General features: G+C 37.4%; 1 protein-coding gene across 12 annotated transcripts in view; it reads right to left on the bottom strand.

Annotated features, from left to right (window-relative positions):
* MYO1B (myosin IB) overlaps nucleotides 1-13,113 on the bottom strand; it is a 177,958-nt gene that overhangs the window by 32,398 nt on the left and 132,447 nt on the right. For all 12 annotated transcript variants that reach the window (XM_024243264.3, XM_063712923.1, XM_063712925.1 and 9 more), the window contains exons 14-18: nucleotides 9,147-9,251; nucleotides 7,357-7,419; nucleotides 4,666-4,866; nucleotides 3,296-3,522; nucleotides 259-459 (exon numbers count right to left, since the gene is read on the bottom strand). In XM_024243264.3, coding sequence (XP_024099032.2) covers nucleotides 259-459; nucleotides 3,296-3,522; nucleotides 4,666-4,866; nucleotides 7,357-7,419; nucleotides 9,147-9,251 — 797 coding nt within the window. The remainder of the gene's footprint in view (nucleotides 1-258; nucleotides 460-3,295; nucleotides 3,523-4,665; nucleotides 4,867-7,356; nucleotides 7,420-9,146; nucleotides 9,252-13,113) is intronic.

Below are 13,113 nucleotides of genomic sequence, written 5' to 3'. Positions count from 1 at the left end.
ATCACAAACCACCTCCTACCAACCTACCTTGGGCATATTCTAAAAATTAATATTATTGCCATACAAGTCCCAATGTGGATTTGGTAAGTCTTGTTTTGACCTTAGCACAAAACGGTATCCTAATGGAAGAAGGTCCAAAACAGAGGTTACATCCAGTTTTTCATAAAATTCTGTTTTATCTAACAGCATGTGAAAAAAAACCGTATTATTTGACCACTTAAAACATTCATTATTAAATATGGTCACTGAATTTCTTACCTGGCTGGTCCTTTCCAGTGAGGCCACGTCTGTTTACAAAGCATTTTGTATCTTTCTAGGCAAGGTTCATAGGCCTGCCTGAAGGCGTAGCCTGCCCTCCGCACTCGGACGTTCTCCAAAAGCCCCAGGTACCTGATCTGATGACACACTAGAGCCTCGTTGAATATGTGTGCTGCTTTTTTATCATTCGGTTTGATACACCTTAAAGATGACAAAGATTTTAGGTTATAAACTGCCTCTTATGGATATAATTGTCTATGTTTTCACAAAGTATTATATATAACTGTTTCATAGCAAAACAATTATTTGTTATTCTTAAGAAACCTAGTCATTACTTTTGAAATTATTTCAAATCATTTTACAACCACCTAAAAATAAATACAATACTGCAGGCACAGTAATTTTAAAAAGAACACACTAATAAATGCAATAATGTGGACAAGTATCACTGACATTTCATTGAGTGAAAAGAAGCCCAACACAAGAGTACATGCTGTAGTTATGATTCCATTTATACCAAGTTCAAGCAAAACTAACCCATGGTTAAAAATCAGTATTGCTGTTACCTCTGGGGAGAGGGAGTAGTGGGGGATCAACATGCAAGGGACACAAGGGAACGTTCTGGACTGACGGGAATGTTTTACCACTTGGTCTGGATGGGGTAACACAAGTACATATATCTGTAAAACTTCAAGAAGCTGTACAGTTAAGATCCATGCACTTTAATGTATGTGTATTATACCTCAATAAAAAGATAAAAAACACTGTTTCCTCCCTATATCTGTTCTCCTTTCTTAACAGGGCACTTTGCTGCCCAGGGAAAAACTTTATTTCCCAACCTCCTTTGCAAGTAGATGTGGCCAGGTGAGCAACTTCTGGCCACTAGGATCAGAGGGGAAGTAACGTCTGCAGCCTCTAGTCAGTGTTCTTAAAAGAAGGGATGGGCACTCCCCTTCGTCTCCTCCAGCTTACTGCTGGCTGCAAATGTTGACATGGTGACAGCCATCTTCCTCCATGCAGACGAGGAACACGCCCAGGAAACGGCAGAGCCACAAAACAGAAGGAGCTGCCCTGTCAGCTCTGGAGTCCTCATACTTAGAAGTTACTTAAGAAATAAACATCAATCTTGCTTAAATCATTGCTAGCTTTGGATCATACTGCAGCAATCCCTGTGTCCTAACTAATATTTAAACATTCATGATTATGGCTGCCTAACTACAACTGTGAAATTACACACTTACGTGGACAACTACATCTTAGCTAGTTTGGCATCAGTGTTACTATGCTTTCTCTTTTACCATTTATAAAAATAATGTCTACTCTTTGGCTTAAATAAAGATGGACAAATAGATAAATGGAACAGCCTAGTAAGTTCAGACCCCTACATATACATTCAACAGATTAGCAATAAAGACCACAAAGCAAATCAATGGGAAAAGAAGATTGTTTTCATTATGGTGTTAGTGCAACAGGATATCTACATGGGGGGGAAACAGACCTAAATATGAAATCTGAAACTATAAAGCTTCTAGAAGAAAATATACGATAATATATTCACAACCTTGGGGTTTATTAATTAAGATTTCTTAGAAAAGCTGTAGAAATAAAAAAAGGAGGGGAATGAAGAAGCTTTCTGAGGTAATGGAAATGTTTTACATCTTAACCTGGGTGGTGGTTACTAAAGTACATATAATGGTTAAAAAAAAATTGAACTGTTCACTTCAGATCTGTGCATATCACTTCACATAAATGATACCTCAATAAAATATAGTTAAGATGCAAAAAAAATTCATTCAATTGAGAATAACAAAAGCAACTCATCACAGAAACTTTCTTGGATTTTTTTTAAACTAGGATCCTCTCCAACATATGTTCTAATCTGACTGCAATCAAACCAGAGGGTTTGTCTACTTACATTTCTGTAAATATAAATATCAGGCACACACACTAAACACAAAAATATTCTTCACTCTAGTTTCCTCATAACTGCATTTTCAAAGACAACTATAGAAGGTACTTGTGGGTATGGGTGTGCTCTATGAAATCTCACCCACCAGACACATACCTTCTATTATTTAGCTCACCAAATACACACATAGCAAATTCTAATCCTAGTTGGTCTTTATTAAATCTAGACAGAGTTCTGTCTAAGATGCCCTAGAAGCAGAAAAAGAGAAGAGCCCAGAAGCCTTTTTCCCTTTTTTTTTTTTTTTGAGATGGAGTCTTGTTTTGTCACCCAGGCTGGAGTGCAGTGGCACGACCTTGGCTCACTGCAACCTCTGCCTCCAAGCGATTCTCCTGCCTCAGCCTCCCAAGTAGTTGGGATTATAGGTTCCCGCCACCACGCCCGGCTAATTTTTATATTTTTAGTAGAGATAGAGTTTTGCCATGTTGGCCAGGCTAGTCTCGAATTCCTGACCTGAGGTGATCCACCCGCCTCCGCCTCCCAAAGTGTTGGGATTATAGGTGTGAGCCACCACGCCCAGTCCCTTTTAAGAAGGTCTTTCTATTGCCTTGAAAAAAATTCAGATTGCTTTAGGAATCATTACTTTCTCCAGGCCTACACCTCTCACAAGGAAGAAAAAAGTGCATGTCTCCTAAGAAGTGCCAGAGCTGTTAACTAAAGCACTTGCTTCAATGCTGTGCTCTAAGCTAATAGAACAAGAATCCCAAATGAAGCCAACAAGAGTTTTCTGCAAAACACTGACCAGAAAAAACATACATTTTGTTTTTTAACTTGCCATTAAAAAAATAATAATAAACATACAGAAAGTTGAAAACCCCTAGGTGTCAACCACTGAGCTTCATTAGGTATCTACTATCTTCTCCACCACACTTTACTTTTTTGCTTTCTTACTTTAGGGGAAAGGACAGTGGAGCATTTTTTAAGCCAATCCCAGATAAGGTATTATTTAATCTGTAAGTATTTTAGTTACCCTCTGCTTCGGCTACACTCAGATTGAAGCAAAGCGAAAAATGATATTCCTTCGGGGTGCTCTCACATTTGAACTGTGAAAGTTTTATGTGCCAGAAATACCTAATATAGTTTGGGTTCTTGGTCTGTAGGTTTTTCATCAGAGTGGCCACGGATGCCTTGAACTGTGAGCCTGCTGTAGGAGGCCTTTTCAGGTTGATCTTGGCGGGATTCCCTTCGGGGAACAAAGACTTGATGAGGGCATGGCTGGCCTTCCACATGGCTTGGGACAGGTCTCGATAGAGAAGGTCGTTGTTTTTGTCAACAAATCCTTCCACCTGGTACAGCACCTATAAGCAGCACATGTAACTCAATGACAGGCACACTGCATGCTATAATGTCAAACAACTATTAAAAATACTCCAAGACTATCTACATTGCAGCCACTTCCTTCACCATCAAAAAATCCCTGACACGTTAGTCACACTCTCATAATGAGTTCGCCTCTAAGTTTAAATTCCATCTGTCTAAATCACAGACAAGATCAAAATAAATTCTATTACCATTCAGGATTCGCAAGAATAAACTCCAAAAATGTTATCATAACATTTTCAATGGATTTTGCATTTTTTAAGAGTCTGAACATATTCTGGGGTTTTACTTTTACTTTTTAGTTTTCATATACCAATTCTAGTCTGTTTAAAAGTAGATGGGGCAAAATAGAAACAATACTAACATTTTCATAAATATCCTGAAGCAGCAGAAAAGCTGATCAGAAATTATCTTTTAATAATATAAGCTAATAAAAAAAATAAAGTACCAAGTTCTAACATTTTGAAATTAAAGGTAATTCAGGTACTATATACTTTTTACAAATGTATAATCAAGAAGTTTTTTTCCCTTTGAAGTTTGCAATTTTATGAAAAAGGAAGCATTAGCTCTAATCAATATTCTTTCAGGATTCTAAAGATTAATCAATTAAGATTGTTTTTAGCATTGTCTTTATATATTAGACATAAAATTAATTCCCCCAAATATTAACCAAATAAATAAGTGCTTTTTAAAAAAGGTAAATATTTTCCCTAAGGTCATTTCAAAATCTCAAAGAATTCATTATTTTTGCTAAATGGCTTGTGTTTTTAAAGCCTTAAGTCTTTATTGACTCTTAATTTGTACTGGCAAATCTCCTTCAATAGTGTTAATTGGTATTTTTTATAGGATAGCTTAGAGTTTGAAAATAATAAAGATGATTCAAAAATATATTTAGACTCTTCATTAAGTCCATTAGCTTTGCTTTCGATTTTCTACATTAATAAGATTTTAGTCAACATGGTCCAGATTCTATTTCTATTGAACATTTATTGATTCAACCACTTTAGCAGCTCAATTTTTCCTCACAAGTTAATGGGGTTTCGAACACCCATCTCTGAGGTACAGCCTCCTCGCAGGGATAACTTGGCAGGCCTGACTGGGTGCTCACAGCTCCCCCATACCTTTCCAGCATAATGCTGGATCCTGAAGCAGCTGTGAGGCAGAGACGTGTCATTGAGGAACCGAGAGCACTTGCTCATCCTGCTCTCAAAGTGCTGGTGGGTGGCACATACTTGGTTCAGCTTTTCTAAGAAGGTCTCATCGGTGACTGTGCCAGGTCTGAGGCACTCTTCATCCAGCATGGCCAGGATTCCATTTGTGTTCTGGGAAAACGGAAATAAAGTTTCCTTCCTTCCTCACTGTATTGTTTTAATAATTATTCCTAATTACACCATCAAACACAATCAACTTAGTCACAAGAAAAGTCTGTTCAGTTATAACAAAAAGCAGAGAATCGAAACAATAACAAAAGCCACAGGAATCAGCTCTTTCCCGAAGGATCCCAGGTGTGTGTATGGTGGTGTGGTTGGGAAGAGTGTGTCTTCTTGGTTTCCCTCTCCCCACACAGAACAACAGTACCTAGGAGTTGCCTCAGACACCTTAGCCTGATGATGACTGAAATTTATACTCTTAGAAAAAGACAAGTTGGACCTCAAAGATTTAAAAACAAATCTAAAAGCAGAAATGAATGTGACAATACAGCCTCTATAACATGTCTCAAATCACAAAGCAGTCTTCTAAGGCCATTATTTGATTCACTCTTAAGAAGGAAACTCGTTTTCTGTTTCCAAATTGTTCATGTGTTCAAAATAAAGTTTATTTTCTAGAAAAAAATGCTGTGATTTGAGATGCTGTTTTTAACAATCACTGCAATCAAGCTGATTTCAAGAATATCTGTTTCATATAGATTTAGATTTTAGAAATTCATGTGGAATTTCTAAATGGATGTTAAACATAAGTGAAAATGTATTTGTTGCATATCTAGACCCTGTGGTCATTTTTATTCCAAGAGTAATCAGCCCTAAACTGAATCAGAAGTCAGGAAGCTTCTACTTTGCTAAATAAAGACTGCTACTCCATGGACTGCCCCTATGGGGTCATAAGTCTTGATTCCAAAAACAATCCACTCCACTGACCATCAACCCCACCTACTTCCACCCAGGCAAAGTCCTCTGTTCCTCTCCCCTTCTGCTCACAAGGCCACGACATCCTCTGACCAGCATTTATTCATTCCACACAAAACCCTGGGGAAGTGTGGACTCTCAGGAATCAAGTGTGTTCATAACATCCCCAGCACAAACATTATTGTTTAATGATGCTGAAAGGAAACATTTCCTTTATATACCCAGGTTCCTATGTGAACATGAGCTTCTTCAATCATATAGCAAGGGGATTTTTGGCTGAGATAATCTAGTTAAATTAAGTGCATTACCACTGTTCTTTTTCTCCCCTTCTTAAAAGAGAATAATTAAATGCAAGGTTATATTTATCAAGGAAAACATACTAACCAGAAATTCTGAAAATTAAGATTCCCATAGCAAATTACCTCCTTCACAAAATGTACCAGGAAAATTTTCAGGAAATTCACTTTTCAGAGCCAAAATCAGAGATCTGAATTGCTTATGTGGAATATTAGTGTTCCCATTCAACACTGTTCAGATTTTTTGAAACACAGTTTATTTCTTATTGAAAAATAGTGATGCCTTAGAATATTGTTTTTAATGTTTAATTTAATCAGAGAAACAACTTTTAGGAATATCTTGAATACTGAGAAAAAAAATACTGGCTAATTACATATTTCCCAAAAGCTTTGTAAAAGATGAGTAGAAAATGATTTAATATTCATTCAGAGCATGTGACTGTATTCCTGAAACACAGCACTCATCTCACTAAACTGGTCTTGCTAAAAAGACTGCAGGATAATAAAGCTTATACACTGTTTCAAATTACTTATTCAAAGTCAGGTATTAGTAATCCTAAGCATAAATTAGTTTCCTGTTTTCCACACACAAAATCAGTCTTCCTACATTTAATTCATTTACAATAAACTACGGAATATGATCTAAAAACAAAAATCGTGGACTCAGAAAGCTTACTCGAAATTATCCAATAATTTTTCACACTTTAAGCCTTTTTGCATATGCACATACTTGGGTCATCTGAAAAATTCCAGGTCCCTGGCCACCTGCAGTCACACATGCAATGCCCTCTGCGTGTATGATCTGAATCAATGCTACAGGTGCACTTAAGCCACTTCTGGGGTCTCACTTAATTCAGCTCCAGAGGTTGTCCCTTTATGTCTCTTAAACTTAATATAATACCCGGTGAATAGTATGTTAAGAGGTCATTAGAGTTTTGGGAATGAAATGGATATTTTGATTTGGCAAAAAACTGGATGGCTGCTCAGAGCCCACACTGATCAGTACTCACATGCCCAGGAGTCATGGAATAGACCTGGGCTCCAACCATACAAGAAAGGCTGGTACCTTTAAGGCCTGGTGTCTGAAGGTCATAAAAGAGTGTTGTGATAATGGCCACAGGGGATCCTGGCTAAGTATCAAAACATCCAGCTGTCTATGTATGTGTTCAAGAACTGTGTATGATCTCTTAGGGCTACAATAAAATCTCTAGAACTCTGCAGTTCCTTAACATATGTGGGTGTGGGGGGGTGTGTGTGTGTGTGTGTGTGTGTGTGTGTATACATATATATAACAGTGAAAATACTAATGCTTAACATTGAGGCACTGAGAACATTTATAAGGGTGAATTATAGGACTAAAACATTCTTTAGAAAACTGTACCTAAGTACTCACATTTTCTATTAGGTCACAAATGATAGCATTATTGAAGTAGTCAATGTGAGTCCATTCTATATCCTAAAAGACAAAACAGAACAAAATCCAATGACACAAGATGAAGCCACGACACTACCATCCATAAAACAGACTTTGCCCATCTTATCATATTTCCCTTCCTCTCTGAATTTATTTTCTTTATAGAATGGGTACTGCAAATGTCACAGGCAGTTCCCAAAACTTTCTCAATGCAGCTGCCTACCACTGACATAATTTGATTGAAGCAAACACCCTTGACCTGTTCTGAGACTGCCTTCCATTTCACTCTCCCATCTGCAGCAATTTCCCATGCACTTCACTGGCCCTGGGCCAAATATTTACTCAACAGGCCCCTGGGTCAATATTACTTTGTGTATGTTTACAATGTTTATAAGGAAATAAGTTAGAACTTGATCCCAAGAATTTAAAGCCTAGATTCTTCTGTTCTGAACCTCTAATCATAAGGAAAAAAATTAATTTTAGAGTCAATCTTGTGTTGTAGGGAAGTTAACTCTTTGAAGTGTTTAAAAAAAAAAAAAAAGGCCAGCGCTACCACAAAGTATTTTCAACATAAGGAAAGACGTGAAAATCTATCCACTGGTTCTAACACTGGCTACAAAGCCAAATCCATAAAGCCAAATGTAATCTTTCTGTGTCTACTTACATTCTGTCCATAACTGTAAACATTTATTTGTCTTCTATTCATACAGCAAGCTAGGAATCTTCCTATATATTCTTAGAAGTGTTTTAAACAATCTGTACAAACTGTTTTCAGTTACCCATCAAAGTTTGGGCATTCTCTTCATGAGGAGAAGACAGGAAAAGAATGAATCGTGCTTTTAGAATATTTATGTTACTAAAAGGTGCCAGACAAGTATAAAACATTTCTGAAGCATAATGAGTACTCTAAAATAAAGATGAAATATTTATGATTTAGCTTTTGAGTAAATGGGTTGTTTTACTAAGCCACTGGGGATAACAATCACATTAGAAAAATCTATATGGAAAGAAAGATAAAAGAGAATTCAGTGTCCTTAATGGCTGAAAATGATACTAAGAAAATAAAGGAAAACACGTAATATCATTACTAAAATATTAAGGCAAATAAACAAAAAAGGAAATAAAAATATAAACATAACAATTCCTTTTTATTTTTTGAAATAACTAATTTTACACTTGGAAAAAGACTGGCTATTTTAAAAAATAAAAGGGTGAAAAGCAAATATATATTTTTAAATTAATGATGAAAAGACTCTGCAAACACTACTTCTGGTTGTTTTAAGATTACATTAAATGAGATAATCCATACATAGCACTTAATATAATACCTGCTATGTAGTAAGGACTCAATAACTGTTACCTATTTTTACTATAAATTTGAATACCCAATACTTTTTTATATTGAACAAAGTCTCAAAATATTTTCAAATCTACTTACAGTGATACTGACTTTTTTGGTATACAGTTCTCTAAGTTTTGGCAAATGTATACTGTCAAGCAACCACCACCATAATCAGTCCCCAAAATTCCCTCGTGCTGTCTCTCTGCAGCCACAACCCCCTCACGACTCCTATCTCCTGGCAATCCCTGACTCTATAGCTTCTTATAGATAATCAGTCTCTATAGCTTTGCCTCTTCTAGAATGACAGATGGAATCATACAGTATGTAGCCTTTTGAATATGGCTTCTTGTTTAGACTATCTTCTGAATTAGAATTTATATTACGAGTAAAAAAGGACCAACACTTTAAAAAAGCATTTCAACATTACCTCCCGTATATACTCCTCCTGCTCTTCTTTAAGAGTAAGTTCAATGAAGATTTGTTGCAGCTTTTCATTACAATAATTAATAATGAACTGCTCAAAGCTGTTGTCCTGTATGGAGAAAATGAAAAACAGCCTTATAAACCATGCCACTAGCTCTCTCAAAACAATGACACTCAGACATCTCAATCCATGAGAAATGCCACACATGATCTCTCAGATTTAACTCTGGCCCAGCACACGGCTCCTAGGACAGACGCTTGCCCATCACAGGCACTCGAGGAGTGGGTCATGAGTAAGTGAATGAATGAAGTATACACAAATGATGCAATATTTGAAGGATGAAGATTTTTAGTTGACAGAGAAGCACCCCAAACAGAAAAGCTAGAAACAATCTCACTTCCTTTGCTGAAGGATCAGCAAAGACACAGTGAGCTCCACAATTTCTGTCACCAAGTTCTGAATCTCCCATTCTCAGGTGAAACTTCAGAGCTCAAGGAAGTCCCCCTGAACTGACCCCTTATTGTCCCCATCCAGGGACAGATCCCTCACTCTGACTCTTGCATCCTAACCCTTTTTGTAAATCATGTTATACGAACATGTGTGTATGTGTAAGTGTACACATTTACAGATTAGTTTCATATACATCTGCCTCACTAGACTGTACATTCTTATGGGTGAGGGCTGATCATGTTCTCTTGTTCACTGTATTCCTACCCCTTACACAGCACCTCACACCTAGCAAGTTCTCAATATGTATTGGCTGACTGAATGAACAAATGAAGTTCCTACCAAATGGAGACCCAAAGATTAAAGCATCTCCCTGACAAGAAACAATCTCTCTCTCTGTAGAAGGCCCACACCCTTGATCACTCTTAGAAGTCTCAGCAGCCTCTCCTTCATATTAATCTCTTATGAATTCGTTGACAGAAGCTTTATGCCTAAATCATTTCTGAACAATCTGCAGGGCTTAATGTATTGCTGCATCCTGAGGGCACCAAATGAATAAATTTATCAAGAACCACATGGTCCAGGAAGAAGTAGATCTGACACTAAAACTTGTTTTCACCTCTATTTTTCTTTATTGCCCAAAGATGGTGGCAGTGGGAGCGAGGGACAGTATGACTCCACCACTGGTAAACTGGACTCTTCTCCCACAGTGGTGGCCAGTCCTGGTCTAATGAGGAAGGAGAGCCCACATGTAATGGTGCAGCCAAAGCTCACTGCTCCTTGTGAACAGGCAGAGTCACTGGCCTTCAAATCCCTCCGTACGTGATAGAAGTGAAAAAGTCACAGAGTCTTCTGAAAGTTGATCTTTAAAAATCAACTTTGGTCTTACTTAGGAAAACTTAAAGATGATACTTACGCTGCAGCATCTAACTACATTCTTTCCTGGAAGTCAGCTAGGAATTTCTAATCACCAGTGACGCAGTGATCAGAGGAAACTTTAAACTCAAACTCATAAATAACACATGTGAATATATTATCAGTGACTTATCTTGTTAATGCTAAACTTAGTCAAGGATAAAAGTTTGTTTGTTTTATGTCTTGAAGGGTCTTACTAAAGGGCAAACATTTATTTTCAATACTTTTGACAAATATAGTCAGATACAAAGGGCACTCCTCAGTCCTCATTTTCACACAAATTTTTTAAAACCCTGTGCTCAAATTCACAGAGCTAACAATTTCAATTAGAAACTGAAGTTGGTCTAGTATAGATGCCTTATTATTATTTACTCAGCATAAAGGCATTCCATATATCAGAAAGTCTCAATTGCTTTGCTAAAGTATGTCTCTATATGATGCAACTATAAATAAAACCTATAAGTAAAAGTAAAACATTAATAACTTATAAGAGCAGATCTTTGACTTTTTTTTAGACAACAGTCTCATGGAGCAAATCTGTTATCTGGCAAGTCTGTGCCCATGGAGCTATTTCAACCCAATTATGCTAAATCATCAAATGGCAAATGATGAGAAGGAAAGGAAAGCACTAGTGTCCTCAGACACACTATGTAGCTATGAACAGCTCAAAGTACACTTCTAAAACAGGACCATGAAATACACACAAGCAGATTAGAAACCAGAGGCAAAGCTTCACAATTACAAAACAATTTAAGGATTGTTACAACTAAATTAAATTTGCCCATAACCTTTAAAAATTCCTGTACGGATTCTGTATTTTATATCCACATGGTTATTCAACAACCACTTACTGCAAAACTCACACAGCTAGAGAAGCTATTAACACAAGAGCATGCAACAGACCAGCACTGCAAACAGGTCATACTTACTGCATTCTGGTGCAAAAAGGGACAAATTACACAAAATGCAGTCAGTTCTTAATTAGCAATAAACTTCTAAAAGCGAGCATGTATTGATAGTTATTCATGGTTACAAATGATGGCTTTTACCATTCAGGCTGTATTTTTGATCAGTGTAAAACTTTGGATCAAGACCCATATCCAGTCAATTCAAAAGACAGGACCACAATACCTTCCTGTGGTGTCTGAACTGTGGTTTGCTAGAGGAGAGTTCTTCGGGATAAAAACGGTTTGACTGAAATAATGATACATCATATAACTTGCCTGAAGCTTTAAAGCTTTAAAATCCAATGCTTCTAATTATAAATTATCAGGAAAAAGAAAACATGCCATCCAGGCTATCACCAATAATTCTATATGACAAATGCTCCTTCTAACAACCCCACAATATCACCTCTTACCCCAAAATCTTTCTTCAGTTGAATCTCTCCCACTGTAGGTTCCCACACTGCCCCAATCCCGCTCGAAGCAGCCCTGAGAAACATCGCCCATTATCTTTCCATACCACCCCCAAAAATTTTTGCCGTCTCAACACTTTACCACTATTTTGTTTTATTTTTCTTATCAATATAAGAAGACAGGAATGTCAAGCCTCTGAGCCCAAGCTAAGCCATCATACCCCCAGTGACCAGCATGTATATATCCAGATGGCCTGAAGCAACTGAAGATCCACAAAAAAAGTGAAAATAGCCTTAACTGATGACATTCCACCATTGCGATTTATTTCTGCTCCAACCTAACTGATCAATGTACTTTGTAACCTCCCCCACCCTTAGGAAGGTTCTTTATAATCTCCCCCACCCTTAAGAAGGTTCTTTGTAATTCTCCCCACCCTTGAGAATGTACTTTGTGAGATCTGCCCCCTGCCCCCAAAACACTGCTCTTAACTCCACTGCCTATCCCAAAACCTATAAAAACTAATGATAATCCCACCACCCTTTGCTGACTCTCTTTTCAGACTCAGCCTGCCTGTACCCAGGTGAAATAAACAGCCATGTTGCTAAAAAAAAAAAAAAAAAAAAAAAAAAGAAAACATGCATGACATGTATCCAAGGTCCACATCCACCCAAACAGTCAGGGGCAGTGGTGGTTGGTGGATCACCAAAAAGTGAAGAGATCCATCACGATCCAAAAGTAACTCCCCTTTCCCACACCAGTGACACATCCCTGTGTAGTACCGTGCTGAGGCTCCTTTTCAAAAACCAACAAGGAAAGAGTATTCTCCTGGCGATGCCCTAATAACAAAAACTTGACTGTCCGAACTTACTCTACTGCTAAAAAAACACCGTCCCCCCCCAAAAAAAAAACCCAAACAAAAATAGAATAGCACAATCACTGATGTAGAAATTAACTTACTTCCCCACAGAAATCAGCATCTATTGCAAACTCACCTCCAAAGTCTCCAAAACATGTCATGGGTCACCTAGATGATCATTACTGCTCAAAGTGAAGGCTAAAGACACACACACCTCTCTTGTGATCTAAGCTGAAGTTGATGGCATTGTTCAAATGTGGAGGAAAATGGGACTTCACATATGATTAAAAACTTTCAAAAATTTAAGGAATAATCAATAATCTGCAGAAAATTAAGGAATAGCCTGGCAGCAGTTCACAGAACTCCAACTTGTATAGGTCTAACACATTTTTCC

This window comes from Pongo abelii, chromosome 11 (assembly GCF_028885655.2).
Source record: "Pongo abelii isolate AG06213 chromosome 11, NHGRI_mPonAbe1-v2.0_pri, whole genome shotgun sequence".
In the NCBI taxonomy this organism is placed as follows: domain Eukaryota; kingdom Metazoa; phylum Chordata; class Mammalia; order Primates; family Hominidae; genus Pongo; species Pongo abelii.
Note: the sequence above shows the minus strand (reverse complement) of the source record. Positions and strands in the feature narration are given on the sequence as shown.